This window comes from Canis lupus, chromosome 18 (assembly GCF_048164855.1).
Source record: "Canis lupus baileyi chromosome 18, mCanLup2.hap1, whole genome shotgun sequence".
Taxonomy (NCBI): domain Eukaryota; kingdom Metazoa; phylum Chordata; class Mammalia; order Carnivora; family Canidae; genus Canis; species Canis lupus.
The window spans coordinates 49,984,612-50,008,103 of record NC_132855.1 but is presented as its reverse complement, the minus strand read 5'-3'; the positions used below and the strand labels follow the sequence as shown (position 1 = coordinate 50,008,103).

At 33.1% G+C, this 23,492-nt stretch overlaps 1 protein-coding gene across 6 annotated transcripts in view; it reads left to right on the top strand.

Annotated features, from left to right (window-relative positions):
* Nucleotides 1–23,492, top strand: part of POT1 (protection of telomeres 1) — an 85,398-nt gene that overhangs the window by 13,237 nt on the left and 48,669 nt on the right. For 4 of the 6 annotated variants that reach the window (XM_072784428.1, XM_072784429.1, XM_072784427.1 and 1 more), the window contains exons 4-8: nucleotides 72–163; nucleotides 4,760–4,879; nucleotides 10,977–11,090; nucleotides 11,868–11,915; nucleotides 14,007–14,121. In XM_072784428.1, the coding sequence (XP_072640529.1) occupies nucleotides 72–163; nucleotides 4,760–4,879; nucleotides 10,977–11,090; nucleotides 11,868–11,915; nucleotides 14,007–14,121 (489 nt within the window). The remainder of the gene's footprint in view (nucleotides 1–71; nucleotides 164–4,759; nucleotides 4,880–10,976; nucleotides 11,091–11,867; nucleotides 11,916–14,006; nucleotides 14,122–23,492) is intronic. The other 2 variants (XM_072784431.1, XM_072784430.1) reach the window with 1 other exon arrangement.

Sequence of the window (23,492 nt, the reverse complement as noted above, 5' to 3'; positions counted from 1 at the left end):
TCATCAGTGCTTTTGTGTGTCTTAAACTGAATCTAATTAGTGTTTTTCTGTATGTGTGTTTTTTCTCCTAGAACAAGAAAATTCAAATTCAGACACCAACACAGTCAATGTACTATTTTTTGGAAAATTAGCAAAGGACTGTGCAAAAGTTTTCTATGAAGGGGTAAATTACTTTCATGTTACTTTGTTTTAGGAATATATTTAAAATTATAGATGCTATATTCATCCTATAGATCTTTTTTTGTTTGGTTTGTTTTTTGCTTTTTGTTTTTTGGGGTTTTTTTTTTTTTTACAGATTCATTATATATTTGCAGCTATGTAAAAAAGATACTTAAGCTACAGGTTTAAAATTGCAACATTCCTAAGAGGTTGTAAAACTTATCACTGACATAGAAAGGGACAATTTTTCCTCTCACATCATTTTAATGCTTAGTATTTAACAGAAAGTCTTAAAGGTATGTATATTTTCTCCTCACTTAATTAAAATAATTCTTACTAAAAATAATATAGGCTATAACTATTTTTGTATTATTTTCTGATAATTGTTTCAAAATGCATGCCTGTTAAATCCAACAAAATACTACCAAAATGAACCCAATAGCATATTAAAAGGAGGAGACACTATGACCAAGTGAGATTTATCCGAGTTTGGGATAGTTTGGTTCAGCATTAAAAAAAAAAAAAAAAAAAAAAAATCAATCCTTGTTATATATCTTATTAATAGAAAAAGGAAAAAAAAAAGGTGGCCCTTTTCATTGATACACAAAAGGCACTTGATAAAATCCTATACTCTTGTAATCAAAACACTGGAGAAACTAGGAATAGAGGGGAACTTGCTCAACACAATATAGGGCAATTATGGGAAACCCACAGGTAACATCAGACTCAGTGGTGAAAGACTGAAAGCTTCTCCCCGAGATTAGGAGCAAGACAAAGATGCTTATTTTACCACTGCTTTTCAACATTCTACTGAAAGTTCTAACCAGCGTAGTTAAATAAGAAAATGAAATAAAAAATGCCTAATTATAAAGGAGAATGACTGTCTCTATCCTCAGATGACATGATTCTGTATCTGAAAATCCCAAAAATCAAAAGAAAGCTACTAAAATTAATAAATGAATTCAGCAACATGCAGCATACAAAATGGACACATAAAAATCTGTTGTTACTATAAAACCCACAATGAGTGATCTGGAAAGGAAACTGAAAACAGTTTTTAATATGTGTTAGCATTTGAAGGAATAATAATCCTATGAATATATGTAACCAATGAGGTAAAAGATTTCTACACTGAAAGTTAAATTAATTAAGACCTAAATAAATGGAAAGGCATCCATGTTCTTGGGTAGTAAGAGTATTGTTATTGTTAAGCTATCAATATCAACCAAAGTGATCTATAGATTCAGTGTAATGCCTGTCAAAATTCTAACAATTTTTAGAAATGGAATGGTTGACCCTCAATTCACATAAGAGTTTCAAGGGGCCCTGAACAATCTAGGAAAACCATCTAGGAAAAGAATAACAGTCAGAGGACTCACACTTAATGATTTCGAAACTCACCACAAAGATACTGTAATCAGTGGTGTGGAACTGTTCTGTTACAAGGATAGACATGAATACCAACAGAATAGAATTAAGGGTCAAGAAATAAACCCATTTTTCTATGGGCAATTGATTTTTGACAAAGGTGCCACGTCCACTCAGGGTAAAATGATACAGCCACTGTGGAAAACAGTTTGGCATTTCTTTATAGAATCGTGGTAATGACCCAGCAACCCACCACTAGGTATATAGACAAAATAATTGTAAACAAGCACTTAAACAGATATTATTATACCAGTGTTCATTGCAGCATTATAGTAGTTCCCCTTTTTATATGTGGGAACAGGTTCCAGGACCCCCACTGGAATCCTGAAAACATAGATAGTACTGAACCCTATATACACTGTTTTTTCCTCTACATATATGCTTATAATAAAATATAATTTATGAATTGGGCACAGTAGGAGATTGACAACAATCATTAGAACATTTATAGCAATATACTATAATTAATATGAATGTATTTTCTCTTTCAAAATACTGTATAGCACTCTTCTTTTGATGATGTGAAATGATAAAATGCATACATGATGAGATAAAGTGAGGTGAATGGCTTAGGCACTGTGATGTAGAGTTAGGCTACTATTGACCCTCTGACAGTACATCAGGAGGATCATCTGCTTCTGGCCCACAGTTGACAGTGGAGAACTGAAACTGGAAAGCAAAGCCATGAATGAGGGGGGACTACTTCATTTATAACAGTCAAAAGGTGGCAACAACCCAAGTGTCCGTTAGCAGATGAATGGATAAAGAATGTGATATACTCCTATAATGGAATATTATTCAGCCATAAAAAAGAATGAAGTTTTGATACGTGCTATATCATGGATGAACCATGGAAACGTTATACTAAGTGAAAGAAGCCAAACACAAAAGGACAACTATTGTATGATTCCACCTCTGTGAATATGTGGAACAGACAAATTCATGGAGACCAAAAGTAGATTAGAGGTTACCAAGGGCTGGAGTTGGTGGGAGGAAATAGGGAGTTTTTGCTTAATGGTTAAGGAATTTCTACTTGGGGTAAAGAAAAGATTTCGACAATAGTAGTGATGGTTGCACATACTGTGATTGTAATTAATACCACTGAGTTATGTACTTAAAAATGGTTAAAATGGCACGTTTTACATGTCTTCAATGTAACATTTAGGCATTACAGGTATGTAATAGAACATGAGTCCTTCAAAGTTCTTGTCCTTATACAGTATACTTTCTGTTGGAGAAAGATAGACAGTAAACAGATAAACATGTAATTTTTCAAGTGGCAGACAATGCTGTGGAGAAGAGAAAGTAGTGGAAGAGAGAGATATGAGGGTATATTTTAAGCTGATGAAGGAAGGACTCTGATAAGGTGCCATTTGAGCAGAAACTTGAAAGAAGTAAAGTGATCCTTAGGTATGTGAAGTAAAAGTGTTCTAGAACACGAATTTGCAAGTACAAAGCCTCTGAAGTATGAGTGCATGCTCCAGACACAGCAGGGGGTCAGTGTCTAAATCCCAGCAGATGTAACTGGGACAAAATGCTTGACTCCGTTCAGCCTTTTTAAAATTTTAATCTTTAAAGATTAAAAGATTCTTTAAAAAATTTTTAATGATTAAAAAATTAAACTTTAGATTAAAATCAATAAAAATTAATTTTAAAAATCTTTTTAAAAAGTGTAAGATAGGAGTAGTAATACCTCCTTTTCTGGATTGTTGTCAGGATTAACGATAAATGTACTTACTCCTGGTACTACATGGGAACTCAGTATCTGGCAACTGTTGTTATTGTTAGGATTCTTTTTATCTTACTGTAATTAGATGCAACCCCAATCAGAAAAAGCAGGGTAGAGAAAGGGCAACTGGGTTTGAGCCCAGGAGTGTGGCTTCCAGTTAATTACTGGATTTTGAGTAACCATTGATAATCTCCAGATGTAAATTTAATCAGATATAAAGTAAGAATGTTGGATTAGCTGAGAATTATGAATAATTCTGGCATACAGTGGTTTCAGAAACTGATCATTTATAAATAATTCAGTGGACTTGAGAAATGATACTATTTTTATAAAACCTGTCTTGCGGAGTCTAGAATAAAGATTTATTTCATGGAAACTGTCAGAACATCTACCTTTTTTTCCTTCTAACAAGCATTTTGGGGATAGATTGCCAAACTCAAGTTTTGTTTTTTTTTTTTTTTGCTAAAGCTTCTGTGAAGAAGCAGTAAACCAGTTAATTTTTTCCTAATTTGTAATTTGAATAAAGGAAAGGAGAATCAGTGTAGTGATTTTTCCTTAATGTGAAAAGTTTATTAAATATTGGTATATTTTAACATTTTACTTTAGGATTAAGGAAATAAGATGTTTGCTCTGTGATTCATTTCCTAAAACTCCTATAACATTTCATCAGACTTTCTCTCAAAATGATAACTAGAGGAATTTTAGGTACAAATTTTTAAATTAGAGATATGTAGTTCTAATCTAGTTGGTATGGCTCAGCAAAGTTCCAGAAGCAAATAGACTAAAAAAATAGGTGTAACCTGACGGTCTGCTTTAGGCCACTCAGGGTAGGAATCGGTAGCTCTAGGTGTATCCTAGGGTACAGGGATCTCCAGTGAACCCCAGCAGTGTACAGATCATCAAAAGAGATTCTTGAATCAATTAAATGTGTATGTAAATGTATATTTTTTCATCTCTGAGAAGGCCATTTGTAATTCTTGCCTCATTCTCAGAAAGATCTGTGAACCCATGATCATTAAGAACTACTTTTTAAGAGCCAGATTTTATATGGTTCTATTATGGTATATAGTTGAGGTGTTACATAGAAATAATAATGACTTGATATTAGAAATTAGTATCTTCTAAAAATCTTGTATTATTTTTAGTGAGAAGTCCTGTAACAAACCTTAACTTTACAGTGGCTATCTTCATAAAATTACAAATGACCGTCACTGCGGAGGGTTCCTAAAGGCTCAAATGATAAACGTGTAGAATAAAATTCCCTACAAATATACTATTCTAAGTATTGTTACAGAACTTGTAGTAAGTGGATATATACTCTATCTCCACAGCTGTATTCTTTTCCTGACTCAGGAAGATAGTGTGGACTTAGATTAGATCTTGTAAATAATTTGGTTTAGAAGATCTTCTTCTTTTTTTTTTTTATTTTTTTATTTATGATAGTCACACAGAGAGAGAGAGAGAGAGGCAGAGACACAGGCAGAGGGAGAAGCAGGCTCCATGCACCAGGAGCCCGACGTGGGATCCGATCCCGGGTCTCCAGGATCGCGCCCTGGGCCAAAGGCAGGCACCAAACCGCTGCGCCACCCAGGGATCCCAGAAGATCTTCTTGCTTGGTCTTGGTTTAAAAAAAAACATTCAAGGGGTATAGAAGGGTGTAACCAGAAAAGTGGAAGCTGCCCCTTTCCCTCAGAAGCCACACATAGCCTAGTCCCTTTATTGGATAAAATCACTGCTATATTTCTTTTCCTTGCATTTTTCCAGCTTTTATGTATGTGCATCTATATATACTTACATAAGTATGTATGTATCTATGTATGCATGTAGGTAAGCTCATATGCACATTTTCCATCATAGGACAATACTACTCATGTTTTGTAAATTGCTTCATTTTATACCATATCTTGCACATCTTAAGAGAAGAAGGGTTTTATTTTTTTTAAAGATTTTATTTATTCATGAGAGATACACACAGAGAGAGAGAGGGAGGGAGGGAGGGAGGGAGGGAGGGAGGGAGGGAGGGAGGGAGGCAGAGACAGGCAGAGGGGAGAAGCAGGCTCCATGCAGGGAGCCTGATGTGAAACTCAATCCCGGGTCCCCAGGATCAGGCCCTGGGCTGAAGGCGGCACTAAACTGCTGAGCCACCCGGGCTGCCCAAGAAAAGGGTTTTAAAAATAAATACATGGTATTAAATATTAGTGATGTTCATATTTTAAATACATTTTTATCTTTTCCCTTTAAGATTCTTATATAAAATTCTTACTTGGAAACAAAATAAAAGGATTACAATACAGTGAATTACCAAAACATGTGCAATGCATCTATAAAACATACACAATATATGAGATATTAATATTTTACCTAACTGCCATATGAAAGGTGTTTTCTGCATTTGAAATATATTTTAAATAGGTATTCATTAAAACAGAATAGAACTACTCTGGCTAATTAGTACTTGTCAGGTAACAGAGAATGTTAATAATGGTAAGTCAAAGTTTTTCCTTTTTAAAAATATAATGGTAAAAGACTGAGGTCACAATTTACTTTAAAATCTTTCTGGGTTTAAAATCCATGAATGCTGATCATAGGGGAGGTCTAATTAGCCTATTTTTTTAGGGTTTATAAAAGTAAAGTTAATTATTGAAAATCAGAGGTAAAACTTTTTGTATAAGAGAATGGATTTTCTTTTTTTTTTTTTTTTTAATATTTTATTATTTATTCGAGAGAGAGAGAGAGAGAGGGGCAGAAACACAGGCAGAGGGAGAAGCAGGCTCCACGCAGGGAGCCCAATGTGGGAATTGATCCTGGGTCTCCAGGATCACATCCTGGGCTGAAGGCGGTGCTAAACCGCTGGGCCACATGGGCTGCCCAAGAATGGATTTTCTAATTCAATTCTTAAATCTTTCTTATTTGTGACTGGCTTATTCCCTTAAGGTTAGCTCCACATTTGATTACAAAAAATAAATAAATAAAATCCTAACATTAAAATGAATTTTAATAAAATTTTAGTCCTTTGCTAGACTTGCAGGAATACACATGCTGTAATTGAACCTCTCTCTGTATGAGATACATTTTTCAGTTTTAGCTTTCCTTTAAAGGGAGATTTAACATTTACTATATGGACATACAATATGGGGAAAGACTTTTTCAAGGTTTTTGAAAGTTTAAAAAAGCATTTTGTCACAAAACCATCAGAATTATAGATGTTTATTAATACATTGTTTTCCCTTCCTGTGAGATTTAGTTCTGAGAGATGATGTAGAAAATGCCTGTCTTGGAAATTAGGAGATCTTTATTCTTGTCTTGATCTACAACTAGTTAGCTGAATGTGACCTTACACTGTTCATTTACCCTCTCTCCTCCTTATTTTCTTATGTGAAAAATGAAATTGTTTGATTACATGATCTCTGAAGTCCTGTTCTCAGATTTGAAATGCTAAGATTCTATGAAGTAAGTTTTGTAGTACTTGTACAGTATTTAAGATTTAATGAAGGCATTATATATATATTGTATGATTCACATATTTGGTTATTTGTTTAGTTGTCCAAACACTTGTTGAATGTTTTTGGTCTTCTGTGTTGGATGTCAGATACTTCTTAACTGAATAAGAGAGAGTGATGGACCTTGCCATCATTGGACAATGTTCAATGGAACAGAGGGTATTAAATGGCTGTTATTTAATTATTATATCCATATATGATATGACTAAGATTGAGTAGTAGAATGAGAAAAGTAGCAGAAAGAATGAGGATGGGTACTGGGACAGTGAATTAGTAAAAGAGAACAACATACACGGAGGCCCTGACTAAAGAACCTGGAATGCTAAAAAATTATAGAGAAGCAGGATTCCTGACAGTGTCACACAGTAGGTGGCTGGTGAGATGGTGGACATCAGATCGTATAGTGATTTCAAAATTTTAGATTTTATGCTAATATTACCTATAATACCTCCAGTTAAGTTCTTGATATTACAAGACCGAATAGATGTTAATATTCATAAAATACTTTTTGTATAATGGAAAAACATTTTCTATCAATCTCTACATTACCAGTGACATCAGATTCCTGGCTTCTTCTTGTCCTCTTTCGCTCTTTAACAGTGTTTTAAAATATGATAACAAGACTTGCAAGACTTGTTTTAAAATATGATAACAAGACTTTAACATGCCTGTTAAAGTGAGGTGTTTCCCTTTTTGGATTATCATTTTTTTTCATATTTTCTGAGTCCTTTATCTGCTTACTAAAAGTGTAACAACTTGAGAATTTTGGATGCACTATCGATTAAAAATTAGCAAGTTAATACACTAATATTTGTAGTTTACATTTTTCTTAGTCACATTGATTTTTTTCTTATTCCATCACTGATTGTATTCTACACTGTGTGAGATATTAGCATGTAAAAATCATATTTGTTAATATGCAAATAAGTTGTCTGGTCTTTTTTTTCTTTTTAGGTTTATTGTTAATTTTTAAGAACACTTTGTTTTGTTTTGTTTTAATATTTTTTTTTTTTATTCATGAGAGACACAGAGAAAGAGAGGCAGAGACACAGGCAGAGGGAGAAGCAGGCTCTATACAGGGAGCCCCACGTGGGACTGGATCCAGGGTCTCCAGGATCACGCCCTGGGCTGAAGGCGGTGCTAAACCGCTGAGCCACCTGGGCTGCCCAAGAACACTTGTTTATGTTAAAAAAGACCTATACAGTTTTCAATGATATTTCTCTGAAACTGGTTTGTGACAGAAATATTCCTGTTGGCTAAACAACAACAAAAAAAAGTAAATTGTTTAATGACAAAGTTTCATTTCTTCTAAAAAACACTGTGAAAGTGTAGGTTGGACACAAAAGGAAAATGACCCATTACTGATATCTGAGTATCCTGAGTTCAAAGATTTAAGATATACCAAATGTGTCAATTTTTTTTAGAACTTTCATACACAGACATTAAGGTATAAAGCCTTATCACTTTCAGTAATGTGGTGTTCTTCTCAGGCTGGTTTCCTAATACTTTTTTTCAGCAGATTGAGATAAATACCTGTTCTGTATATCAGAATGGAGTCTTAGCACTGAATTGTGTCATTCCTGTTCTTATTTAAATGGCTTCAGTATGCTCTGTTCAGAAGCTTAGAACTTAGAACAATGCATATTAAATCACATTTTCAACTCAGTCTAATGAGTGTTTATACAGACTAATACTGCTTATTAAATGTTTATCTTATCCTCTGTGCATTTGAATTAATTTAAAAACTATTATGATTTGTAAATTCATGGGAACTAGATTCTAAGAGCCATTCATTTTTCCCCTCTCCTGTTTAGAGATGTATTTTATTTTCCAGTATTAATTTATTCTACATATTTGTTGAGCACTGACTATGAACAGAGGCCCCTTCCAGTCACTTGTATGTAGTATAAAGATAGATAAGACATTCTTGGTCCTAGGGATCTTACAGACTTTCAAGAGCATTAAAAACATTAAGAAGCATTTTTCACACAAGGGAAAAATATTAAAATACTACAAAGAAGAGTTCAGAGGAAGGAAGAATTATTTTTCTCAGAGAGAGCAATCTAAATAGACCTCATAAGAAAGAAGCATTTCCAGTCCAGGTTTTAAGATAGATTGGATCAGATATATGTAAAAGAGAAAAATGGTACTGTTAGCAGGGGCTCAGAATAAGCAAAAAATGTATGTGGAAAAGCACTAGGCATATAAGAGAATCTGATTTGTAAAGTATTGAATAGATGTATATGGTAGTAAAACAGGCCAGGTTGATGGGGATGGAATCACTGAGAGCCTTTAATGTAGTTTATAGATGTGTATTCAAATATAAGTTCAGGTTTATAAATATAATAAACACAATAGTTTTCTTAAATATATTTGGTATTTCTATATTGTTGAATTTGTGTTGGAGAAAAAGTTTTACTGTAACCTTCTACTGAATTGTATTGCTAGTGTTATAATAGAATCAGACTTTTGAAAAATTTTTTTCTTATGAATGCTGATGTCCTGCTTTTAGTGATCTTTTCTATTTAAAATGTTTTCTCCATCATAAAATACTCATTATTTAGATTATACAGAAAAATGGAAAAATGTTCATCTCTATGACTAACCACCTGTATTTTGTGTATTTCTTTCCATATAATATTTAAGACATTTTTAAGTAAAATAGAAAATAACATGAGATAGGTTATTTTTTTGTGTACTTTTAAGAGGATTTAGAACTGATAAACCATTGACTACCTTACTTCTGTTTATCTTCCTGTGTTAGTTTGATTAAACAACTTTAAATCTTTGACTAAAATCTCAAGTTTTCATTTAAATCAGAATTTTTAGTCTGAGGTAAGTTGAAAGCATTGTGTATTTTTCAGTTTATAAGAGTAATTTATTTATTCCAGAGGCGATCTTACTGTTTATTTTATTCCCCCTTAAAACTGCCTAAAAACATGGTAAAAACAGAGAATATTCAGTGAGAAGGAATATTGTCTCCCGTTTATCTTTGAAGAGTTGTGGTTATTTAGCATTATCAGCACAGACACAATTATGTTTTCAGTCTCCCATAAAGAAAGAAAAAAATGCAGAAATTTGCAGAGCTAAAATTTCTGAATAGGGCTAGAGATTTTAGAAAGGCGATGTAAGATCCGTATTTTGTTCACAGTTTGTTAACAAAAGGCCCACTTTGTGCCAAACCTTATAAATACAGAGCAGAATAAGACATGACCCCTGTTGTTAAGGTGTTTACAGTTTTTTTTAATGGATCTAAACAGAGAATTCCAGGCATTGAGACCAGACCCTCCCTTCCTTGTATGTGCAAAGCAGAAGTCAATAATGCAGAAGACTTCCATTTGTTAGGAAGTAAGATTATTGAAGGAAGCTGCCTAAAGCCCAGGAATTTTTATGCATCTTAAGATTTTGGTGTTAAAATTAGGAGAATAGGGTAATAATTTCATATATGTAATATATATATATATATATATAAAATCTCACACATGTTATATATGTAGAGTGCAGCAAGACCAGATTTTCTGAATGCGTATGATCCAGTATTTGGAGAATGAGATTTAACGAAAGAATGAGAGAAGCAGGAATAAATGGGGACTGGCTTCTTATTAATATTATAAACCTAAGTAGAAAGACAATTTTTTTCTTATTAGTATGTAAATGGAAATTTCTTATTTATGTCTCATAGCCTGGATTTATATGCACATATATTAGCTTTGTGACAATATGGAGTTTTTATACTAATGACATGTCTTTCTCACTGTAGTCTGTCAACTGTGACATTTAGTTTCATTTAAATTTCATTCTTAATACTATTGAATCATCTGTTATGTCTCCATTGTTTATTTCTGCAAACCTATTCATATAAATGGAGATAAACATTGATTTTTGAACTCCAACTAAATAAATAAAATTTTTTGAGTGATTTAATGTTTTCCTGGTTCATAACATGACACATTATACCTGTCTAGGACTACATTGTTGATACCTTTTAGAGGAAGTAGGAGTCTCAATCTTATGTTCAGGAAGCATTAAACAAATTTAGGGTAACCAGTTTTCCATTTTGTAGAATTACTCCTGTTTTTAAATAATAATAAAAATAAGAATTTATATACATTCAGAATTACAAATATTTTGATGATTTAAAACCACTTTTTCCTATGTAGGACACCATTGCAGTGGCTGGATTTGCTGTCTTGTCAGCATCTTCATCTACAAGCAGAGATGGTAAACATTGTTTATTTTTGAAAGCATTTGAGGACTTCAAATCAACTGTTTATGTAAGTATGTAACTTTTAGTCCAATCATATGGTTTTAATGAGTTAAGGGGATGGAATAGTATTTCTGTAAAGCTGCAGATAAACTAGTCTGACTGAATTAATTAAATATTTTAAGTTTAAAACGTAATTCTTTTTTTGGCTTTATGTTTAGAATGACTCCAGGTAAAAAAGATCCCTCACAGATAATTATTTAAATAACGGAATTTTTAAAAGATCCCTTAAAGATAATTACTAATGGAATTTTTAGACCTGATCTTATTCTTTGCACTTAAACCAGCACTCTCTTTTGATGGTCTACTTGATTTCACTTTAAATTGATTAAGTGCCCATTATTACATAAAATTGATTTCCTTCTATTTTATTTTTTATAAAGATGTTCATTCTCTGCCTCTGTCTTAACCCCTTCCCCCACACCCCCTGTGCGTGTGTGTCTGTGTGTGTGCACATGCGCACATGTGGAGACTACTTGTTTGGTCTAGGCTGTCAGACAAGTAGAGTTGGGCTAAGCCATGTGCTTCTAAGACCACTTTCTGCCTGTTTTTCTGTGGTATCCGAAAGGGAATTATATGTGCTGGGGATGGTCCTGTGATATTAAATTTATGGATTAGACTGAAATTTAACTTAGACAACTTTAAACATGTCAATCTTAATTTATAAGCCATACTTCTATGACATTCTCTTGAATTTGAATATTCAAATTGTTTAGGTGCAATTAAACGTCTGTAATCACAGTGGAGGTTGTTTATATACAAGTTAATGCTCTTTATTTGTTTTCAGGTTTATGTTAAATCTGTAAGAGATTTTTCTGCAGAATCAATGTCTTTGGTAAGATGATACTCAATTTTAATTGGAAATATGCACACACGCGCACACGTAAAGATACACACATGTATGTACATACATATATATTTGATCCGCTTTATAGACTCATTTTAAAATACTATCAATACAATGGGAAAACAAAGTCTCTAACTTTTTTATATCTAAAAATGTTAAATTTGAGTCATATGTTTACCTAGTAATTAAAACCTGGTTGTTCTATTGCCTGGAATATCTGCTGATATTTTGTATAAGTTATATATCAAGAAAATTAAAAGGGAAAAAAAGTTTTAATTGTGTGAAGGTACTGGGATTAGTACTATATTTAAACATCTAGCAGATACTTTTGTTTCTTCATCAGCTGTATTTATAAACATTATCATGTGCCAGATTGTGATTTGACAAATTATTTGATCCTAAGAAGTTTATTATATTTGTGATACATTTTTCATTTTTTTAATCTTTTTTTCAATATTTTTTAAGATTTTGTTATAGCGATAGGAAGGTTCCCATTTTTATAGGTGAGCTACATGTAACTGAGTGGAATTGGAAAAAGGTAATATATATGATGAAGTTTAATATAAAGTTTACCTTCTGCCTATATTCTTTTTTTTTTTTTTTTAAGATTTTATTTATTTATTCCTGAGAGACACAGAAACAGAGACATAGAGGGAGAAGCAGGCTCCTCAAAGGGAGCCTGATGTGGGACTGGATCCCAGGCTCTGGAATCACACCCTGAGCCAAAGGCAGATGCTCAACCACTGAGCCACCCAGGCATCCTCCTTCTGCCTATATTCTTAACCCTTTTGTTTCTAATGGACAGAGTCCAGGAACTTTGTTTTAGTTAACAGTGACTATGGGATATTGATTTTAAATTCTGAATAATACTATATGGTAGTATAATTCATGTTTGTCTATAGAAACTGTAACCAATAAAAGGATTGATAAACTTTAAAAGCATGAATTAGCCCCAGGTATTAGTTTTTCTCAAAATTTTCTTAGATTCTCAGCTTCAAATATTTGATACATTTATGAACCTGTATTTAAGGAAGAAGTAAACAAAGCCTATGAAATTGGCAAAAATGTCTTTTCAGAGAGCCCAGGGGGTATTCTGAACTATTAGAATATAACTTAAATGCTGTGCACATTATATACTGGGTTATTTACATGGAAAGTCAAATTAGAATCAAAAGTTGTTTGTTGTTCATCTACATGGAATACCATAATAGTTAGTGTCATTGAACTGTGCTTTTCTGCCCCATTTACCTATACATTAGAGAGATAACTATAATATCTTGGATCTAGTTATTTTGTCAGTTGATCACACATCTTTCTTTTCTGTCCCATAATGCTGACCATTATTTTTCTTTCATCATTTATGAGCTACAACTTTTTATATCAAGGATTGATGAGATTTCTAAGCTCTACTTTTCTTGCATTTGAACTAAAGGATCAGACTCCTTGAAAAAGCCAATTAACTCATTTTGGTTTGATTTTTTAAAATTTTAGCTCATAGTGTGGTAGGTAGTAACCTTATTTTCGATGTGGATGGGATGGATGGGTATTGGGGCCAGATGTCTAAACCCTTTTAAGGTCTATTTGACTAATATGCAGACATGTCCTTATAAATCACTTTCCCCTTTCTTTCCAAACTTATGTACAATAATTTCAGAAAACTTTTCTATTTTTACCATTTTTAGTGTCTTTATACCATTTATAATCAAAACCTGGCTTTTTAGGCCTAAGTAAAATCTTTATAGTAATATCGGAAAAAAAAAAAAAAGAAATATATACCACAAGTTTTGAAGTGGTATTACTTAAGGTTAAAATCCAGAACCAAAATCTCTTAAATTGCATTTCTTAGTATTGTATACAAATTATAGTATTTATAATCAAAATCCTTTCTCAGAAAAACTGGTTTGTATAGTAACCTTTATAGGTTGTGTATTTCCTTTTTTTTTTCAGGCTACAGCCTCTTTTTAGACACTTAACAGGGAAAAAAATGCAATTAGATTGATAATTTAAAAATTTAATCATAACATTATTCTAAAATGTAAATACTTAGTATTGATATATTCACTGGCTTCTCTTTCTTAGGTTCCAACAACACACTATATATATACACCCCTGAATCAACTTAAGGGTGGCACAGTCGTCAATGTCTATGGTGTTGTGAAGTTCTTTAAGCCTCCATATCTAAGCAAAGGAACTGGTAGGTATTAAAATTGGTAAAGATTTTGATGGGCTGGAACTGATTTATTGGTTTCAGAAACATACTCTTTCAATACTGTAAATCTTAGAGGCTCAATTTTGATTAATTAAATTTTTTAGAAACTTTGTTTTAGAAAGAAAGAGAGTGCATGCATGCATGCATGGTTGCCTGTGAGTGGGGAGAGGAGGTTGCAGAGAGAGAGATTCCCCAAGTAGACTCTCTGCTGAGCACAGAGCACAAGGAAGGGCTCTATCCCAGGACCCAAAGATCATGACCTGAGCTGAAAGCCAGAGTTAGCCATATAACTGACTGAGCCACCCAGATGCCCCTCAATTCTGATTTATAATTGTCAAACAATGCTGATGCATATTTTTTGGCTATTTTCATTTATAAAGTAAGTATGGTCTTTATATTCCAAAGACTAAATTAAGGAAGGGTTGCTAAACTGCAACATGATAGCCTGTGAAAATATGAAATAGGCTAGAAAAGGTTAATATATAGACAAATACAGAATAATACTATAACAGTGATATATAAATCGCTTTTACTTCTGGTATAGAACTTTAAAATGAAATGACTAAAGTATAAAAAATATCTGTGAACACATGTTAATGAATACACAATATAAAGATACAAATTATAACAACATCAAGTGTGTATGAGGAGTAGGAGTATAGTTTTTGTATAATGTTTATCAGCATAAAATAAGTTGTTATAACTTTACGTAAACTCCATGGTAGACCAAAGAAAATACCTACAGAATATATACGAAAGGAAATGAGAAAGGAATCAGAGTATGTCACTACATAAAAAAAATCGACAAAATATGAAGAACAAAACTGCTAAAAGACAGAAAACAGTTAACCAAGTGGCAGTAGTAAGTACTTTCCTATCAATAACGACTTCAGATGTAGAAAAATTAGGGATGCCTGCGTGGCTCAGTAGTTGAGCATCTGCCTTTGGCTAAGGGCGTGATCCCAGCGTCCTGGGATCAAGTTCCGCATTGGGCTCCCTGTAGGGAGCCTGCTTCTCCCTCTGCCTGTGTTTCTGCCTCTGTCTCTCATGGATAAATAAATAAAATCTTTAAAAAAAAAAAAGAAAGAATAAATTAAACCTCAGTCAAAAGGCATAGTACTTTGGTTTTTTTAAAGGTAATTAATATATAACATACTAATTCTATATAATAATGCCAGCTTTTAAACAGACTGATGTGGAAAAGAATCAGAACACAGGAATTTCAGTTTTCTGATAGTAAATAATCCATATACCTTTACTTTGGTTTAATTCAGTTCAACTAAATTTAATAGTTACTAATCTATTTAATCTGACCTGAAACAAGGTTTGTAAAAGGCACCATTATGTATGTATCATCGGGAAAAGCTCTGCCAATTAAGTTATGCTTCACTGTAAATTTTAAGATGTAGCCATGTTTTAGATATGTTAACGCAAAACAGTGTTGTTGGTGAAATAGTCTTTATCTGTTACATGCCAGCTGCTGTGGTTCCTGCTAGAAACACAACTCAATGTTCTCATTGAGTTCATATTTTAAAAAATACTTTATTAAATTATACATATGCAAATTTTATTATTGAGTGAACTTGAAATGTACTCTTTAGTGCAGGATGAGAAGAACATCTTATTTTCATGTGGTCAGAGGATTTTGTTAATGCAGAATATAAAGACTTACTCATGAAAGTGACTGCATGAAAACTAAGAAATCCAGAGAAATTTGAAATAGGTGGTAACTAAGTCTGGAGGTTGCAGAGGGATGTTCTATTAAAAACTGATGATTTCTGTTTTAGCAGAAAGGGAATGTTAAACAGGTTGAAGCAGAGAAGTTTTTGTTTAAGTATTTATTTCTCAAATATTTTCATTTGACTTTACTTTCTCCCACAGTCTACATTCCCCACTCCATAATACTGTTCAAAATACACTTGGATATTTACCTTGGTGGTTTGTTTTCATCATCAGGTTTACTCCTCTCTGAATCTTAACATTCTGTGAATTTACTGTAAAGGTGTGATCACTATGATCCTCTTCCAGTTGCGAGTGTTACCTGGTAGCTCTAATTGGCCTGCTGAATTTAGGAATAAACTACATTACTGTCAGTTATGTCTATCTGACTTGATAGAAGATAAAATTTAAAAACTTTTCACACTTGATATGTTGCTAATTCTTGTCACTGTACGTTTTTACTAAATCAACAAATGTATTCAAAAATAACATGTTAGTAATATAGAATAAATTGATAGCTTTTTTTTTTTTTTTTTAAGATTTATTCATGAGAGACAGAGAGAGAGAAGCAGAGATACAGGCAGAGGGAGAAGCAGGCTCCATGCAAGGAGCCTGATGTGGGACTCCATCCCAGAACTCCGGGATCACGCCCTGGGCCAAAGGCAGGCGCTAAACCGCTAAGCTACCCAGGGATCCCGTGTTTTTGTTTTTGTTTTTAAGATTTTATTTATTTATTTATGAGAGACACAGAGAAAGAGAGAGAGAGGCAGAGACACAGGCAGAGGGAGAAGCAGGTTCCATGCAGGGAGCCTGATGTGGGACTCGATCCCGGGTGTCCAGGATCAGGCCCTGGGCTGAAGGTGGCGCTAAACCACTGAGCCACCTGGGCTCCCTGATAGCTGATTTTAAAACATTGATGACTCAGTATTAATTTTAAGCTGTTATTAGACAGCATAATTATGTTTTCTTCTGACAGTGTTACTAAATCATGTGTATATAATGAAAGCCTTGGGGAACTGTAATATTTATTATATATTCATATGTATTTTATATCTCTATCAGATATGTTTAGTTGGATCCAGTCCCTTAATAAAAAAATTCATGAGTAGTGATAAACCATCTGTTATTACAATGATAATATGTTTCTCTATTTATTCTGAGATACTAAATTAAAATGAATGTCATAAATTTTATCACAACATATTCATTGAAACTCTGAAGTATATTTTAAAATATAGTGAGATGTCTCTACTACTAGCAAGATGGTAAATTTTAAAATTATCTGTTACATAACTTTAGTTATACTTTTTATTTCTATTGATAGAACTCATCCTTTAACATGCTGTAGGAGAGTCAGACAAATAACACTTTTTGTGTTGAGGAAAGGATCAACTTCATTAGTGTTACCACTGAGATGTACCAGAACAAATGTACAGGAACAATCCACAGCTGTGCCTTTTTTATATTACATAAAGCAATATTATTTTGCAAATATGAGACCACCATCTTAAATATTACATCCAGATGTACATAACTAGTTATGTGGAGGAAGATTACCTTTATGCAGCTCAAATTTAGGTAAATGGAAAAAAGTTTCTTCTCTTATATATATCATTAGCTGGAATTTTTCATTAAAATTTATTTTATAAATGTTAAATTCAGTGCTACTAAGGCTACTGGTATACTCTAGCACTTGTATTTCTTGACTAAAATTTTTCTTAAAGACTTTTCTCTCCACAGTAATAGTGATTGCATATGACCTGTAGCATGCTGCCGTCTCACTTCTGGTAGCAAATGCTTTATTTCCCAAGCTTTATATTCAGTCTTGGAGAAGCTGTAGCTTTTTATTCTTGCAGAAGTCTATCAGTCCCGTTGTTTAAAGGAAATAGATAGTTACATTCTTAATTGTGATAAGATTCATCATGAAAACTGAGAATTTCTCAAAGATTATGGAAACAACATTTATTAAAAGATCATTGTATCATCAAAATTGATTTTTGATATTGATTCATCCGGGGTACATAATATGTCCTCTTTTATATAGGAAGACAAGGTCATTGCTGCCTTCTTAGGATTTTGAGACTTTATAGCATTTATTTTTGAAAGCCTCACATTTACTTTTGCTTCAGAGAGCTGGTTAGACTGGTGTATAAGCTTTTTGCCTTACACAGGTACCATTGATCATATTTTCTTTAGATAATGCCTATGAAAAGTTTAATTTTACTTTGTCTCAGATTTTAAGAAATAGCCTACAGTTTCTTTAAGCTTGAGACACATTTACTCTGTCCTTATTGTCTGTTCTTGGTAAGTAAAGATAAATGTATGCAGGCCATCAAACACTTGCAGACTTAATAGTATGTGGCTCATACTTGCTGTTATTAATATCATAATGCCTGCTCGCTCTTGAAGCAAACGGGAGGAGTAGAGGTGCTTACTTTTCTAATATTTGAGTGTGGAAGAAGGGAGAGGATAGCCAAAATACTTGATATATCATTTTTTGACTGTCCACGTCTCCCCCCATTTTTTTTTCCTTTCCTCAAACTTTGGGGCCCTATAGGTCTCAGCCTTTTTGTGCCACATAATGTGGTACATCACCTGTGGGTCCCTAGTCTTATCTCAGGAATGCTTTATGTTCTGAAATTATTTGGTTTCCATACTTGTCTCCCATTAAGATTCTCCATTTTTGGAAAGCAGTTTGATTAAACTTGAACAGTTCTGGATGTTAGAGTATTTCTAGAAGCAGATCGTTTGTTGTTCATTATCATAAAAGGATATCTATTTTAGCCATGAACTGAGCATTATAATCAAATTTCTTAGAGCAGTATCCAAACATTGGACTTCTGAGAGCCCCTATCTATTTTGTTTTCTTTTAGTTCTTGGAGTAGGATGCTAGGATATAGGGCCCTCCCTAGGAGTTTTTCTTTTCCTGTCTATATAACATCCCATCTAACACTAGAATGCTATTTTTGGCTGTGTAAAAATATATTCATTTAGGAGAATGATTTGACATTTGTACATTAATATACATAGCTTTCTTGTTTGAATATTTCATTTTGCATGGGTAATATTAGTTGCATATTAAATGATTATGTAGTGTCTTATAATTTTTTAAAGTGTAACAAACTCCATATTAAAATGGTAAAAAAAGAGAACTCATTAATTACTGAATAATTCATAACTCATTGGCGTTCCATAAGATCCATGACACTTCTGATTCATCAAAGAGAGATTAAAGCATTTACTATAATGTAAAATTACATGTATATTAAAATATATGTTTTAATATTTTAAAATTGATAATGCATCTTTGGAAGTTTGCTTTGATTTTTTTGTTTGGGCTTATTTGGGTTTTTTAAGATTTTATTTAAATCCAAGTTAGTTAATATATAGTGTGTATTATTAGTTTTGGGGATAGAATTTAGTGATTCATCAAGTTTAATATAACACCCAGTGTTCAAGTACCTTCCTTAATGCCCATCACCAGTTTCCCCATCTTCCCACTCTCTGTCCCTCCAGCAACCCTCAGTTTGTTCTCTGTAGCTATGAGTTTCTTATGGTTTGCCTCTCTGTATTTTTTTTCCTTCTTTCCTCTATGTTCATCTGTTTTGCTTCTTAAATTTTACATATGAGCGAAATCATATGGTATTTGTCTTTCTCTGGCTGACTTATTTTGCTCAGCATAGTACTCTAGCTCTATCCACATCCTTGCAAATGGCAAGATTCCATTCTTTTGAGGGCTGAATAATGTTTCTGTGTGTGTGTGTGTGTGTGTGTGTGTGTGTGTGTGTGTGTGTTGCTTCTTTCTCCATTCATCAGTTGATGGACATTTGGGCTTTTTCCATAATTTAGTTATTGTTGATAATGCCTCTGTAAACAAGAGGGTGCATGTGCCCTTCAAATCACTGTTTTTGTATCCGTTGGATAAATATCTAGTAGTGCAATTGCTGGGTTGTAGATAGTTCCATTTTTAACTTTTTGAAGAACCTTTATACTGTTTTCCAGAGTGGCTGCATCAGCTTGAGTTCTCACCAACAGTATAAGAGGGTTCCACTTTCTCTGCATCCTCCCCAACATCTGTTGTTTCCTGACTTGTTAATTTTTTAGTCATCCTGACTGGTAGGAGATGGTATCTCATTGTGGTTTTGATTTGTATTTCTCTGATGCCAAGTGATGTGGAGCATTTTTTCATGTGTCTGTTGGCCATCTGTACGTCTTTTTTGGAAAAAATGTGTGTTTATGTCTTCTGCCCATTATTTTTCGTTTTTTGGGTGTGGAGTTTGATAAGTTCTTTATAAATTTTAGATACTAATCCTTTATCTGATATGTCATTTGCAAATATCTTCTCCCATTCCATAGGTTGCCTTTTAGTTTTGTTGGTTGTTTCCTTTGCTGTGCAGAAACTTTTTATCTTGAAGTTTCCCAATAGTTCAGTTTTGCTTTTGTTTCCCTTGCCTCTGGAGACATGTCTAGTAAGAAGTTCCTGGGGTTGAGGTCACAGAGGTTGCTGCCTGTGTTCTCCTCTAGGATTTTGATGGACTCCTGTCTCACATTTCAGTTTTTCATCCATTTTAAATTTATTTTTGTGTATGTGTAAGAAAGTGAGCCATATTTCATTCTTCTGTCTGGTTTTCCCAACACCATATGTTAAAGGGACTTTTATTTCTGTTGGATGTTTTTTCCTTTCTTTGTTGAAGACTAGTTGACCATAGAGGTGAGGGTCCATTTCTGGGTTTCTGTTCTATTCCAATCATCTTTGTGTCTGTTTTTGTGCCAGAACCATACAGTCTTGATGATTACAGCTTTGTAATAGAGGTTGAAGTCTGGAATTTTGCATCTTTAGAAGTTTTAACCCTTTAGCAGTCCTTTATCCGTAAGAAAATGTGATGATAGTTAATGTTATAGAGCTTGCTGCACAGGATGCACATACGTGCCTAAAGACTTAAACATACCAAAAGTTCGTGCCCCACCCTGTGAACACCAGATTGCAAAGTACTAATCAATGGTATGTACATATGTAATCTGAATATTCAGTTAATATCAAAGCCACACATACATTTTTGGTTTAATGTGTGGTTTTTAAAATAAATAAATATATAGAGTTTTTTTTTCATTCACTCATTTATTCATTTATTCAATAAGCATTAAGTACTTTCTGTATGCCAGGTGTTATATTAGATGTAGGAAATTCAAAGATATATGTCATTGTTTCTATTCTCAAGAAATAGTTAAGACAGATAGACTATGATACAATGAATATATTTATTTGTGATTTTACTGTTTTTAGTCTTTCCTCAATTTATAAGGCTCCACTTTTATTTGTCCTCTTATTGTCAGCTATGTAAGATAGACTTTTCATTGTAAAACACACTGTCCTTTTGAGTTTATTAAAGTTGAACAATAAAAAAAAATAAAGTTGAACAATAGCTTTACCTATTCTAAAGGCTGGAGGTTGTGGATTGGGTAGGCATGGAGTTTTCCATTTACCAAGAGCTAAAAAATTATGTCTAGTTGACTCAGGTAAGAGTGTTCGGCTATATTTCAGGAATGGAAAACACCTAGCGGTGCATGGTTAATCATCATGTGTCTCCTTAAGGCTTTGGAGAGATGAACTAAGCCTCTCTTCATTATTATTTTCTTCTCTTTTGTCCATGCCAGTAAGAAGTTGATTTCCACTTAGAAAATGAAGGTGGAGAAAGATCATCCTTCCCGTCACTGAACCTTTGTATTACTTTGGTTGCTTACATTCAGGAATGACTGTGATGATGCTTGAGATCTCCATCTGGCTTTCTATCCATATCCTAGGATTGACTGTGTATTTTATGACCTTTTCCTCTAAGAAATTATTTACCTGCTAATTTAGAGATTACCCTTAGGTTTCATTAGTTTATAATTTCAATTACTTCAATGGATCATAAAAATCGGTACTGTTTCCTCATTCTTTCTTAAAACTTAGTGCTTTTATTCATTCAATTAAAAAATTTCTTTGCTAGTCTCGTATGGCATTGTACTGGACTTTAGTAGTTGTCGATGGTGATAAAGTGATAGACTCTCAGAGAGTTTATCATGAGGGAGATGAGGAAGACCTACATTTAATCAACTAGCTAAAGCACAGTTGTATACTATAACTACAGAAACAAGCAGAGTGCTTTGGGAGTGAGAATGGAGAGATTAATGCTAACAGGGGAAGGACTTCTAAGAGATACTGCATTTGAGCTAAACTTTTGAGGATAAATTGGATTTTGATAGATGAGGAAGAAGAGGCTAACATTCCAGACTTCGGAATTGCAACAAAAGTTGAGATTTTTATAATGAAAATGTGAACTTTTTAATTTCAAAAGCTAACTGCTGGAGAAGTTGACTTAGGTATAATTTTAAGCAATGAAATGTCTGCAGGATATTGATGCATAATTTTATGCTCTTGAAGCAGTCTTTTTCAGAGATCATTATTAAAGACTTCTGATACTTTGTGGTGTACACTTTGTTTATATTCTAGACCATAATTTTAAAGTATTTTTTATATTTAATTTATAGTTTCTATATATGGTAAAACTGATTTTCTAATATGTATGTAATCAGTAAGTTTATATGATAGAACTGTAATATAGTTAGCAGTTGGTCTTTGAAAGATGATGTACTCAGAATTATTACAGATAAAATGTTTTAAGCAGCTATCAATGGAATGGCTTGCTACATTACTTCTCAGGTCAAATGTATTCTAATATTTAGGTTCACAAAAATTACTTTCAGGTTACAAATTGCTTTGATTTCCATTTGCATTTTTAAGGTCCTCTCTTTCAGTGGACTGCTTTTCCTCCACTTTACACATTACTGATTTAGAAAATCAAAATATATTCTCTTTATCAGTTTGGTTGACTTTTTTCAGCTATTTCTGGAAGCTTCTCATATATTAATGATAATCTCTTTTTTGTCATAAGTGTTTAGATGCTTTTCTAGCATTTTAGTGCTGATGGTTTTTGAAATACAAATGTTTAACATACCTTTGGAGTCATAATTTTGTTTGGAAAGGTTTACCCATTCATTACAAGATCTGAAAAATATTAGTCTGTATTTTCTTAAAATTCTTTTATATTTTTAAAAACATATTGTATATACTACCTGGAATTTTGTTTTGTATGTAGTGTGAAATAATCTTTTTGTTGTTAACTCACTTATTTGAAAATCGTTTATTAAATCATGTGATGTAAAAGTCATACCTGTATATAAAGATCTATGGAGCAACACTTAACAGAGAGCCTGAGATGAATTTTCTTCTTCCCGTATGTGACCCTGTGATAGTTCTCCTTTGTTAAGAGGAGGCCTATTCAGATGTAGTCCAATTTTTAATCATTAGGCAGAGTATTTGCTACAATCTCCACATGAGCTTTTTGGAGATAATGGGTTGATAAGATTCTTTATCTCAATTTTAATTTTTCATATAATACAGTCTTATTGTTAATCTCAGGCTTTTTAGTTTATCATTTTAGTATTTTTTAAGAGTTGCAGGAATATGTTGCATGTATATGCAATATTCATACTACTTTGCTTTCTGGCTCTATACCCTTTTGGACACTTCACATAGTGTCATATAACATGGTCTTTTTGCTTCTGGCTTATTTCACTTTAACATAATGATTTTG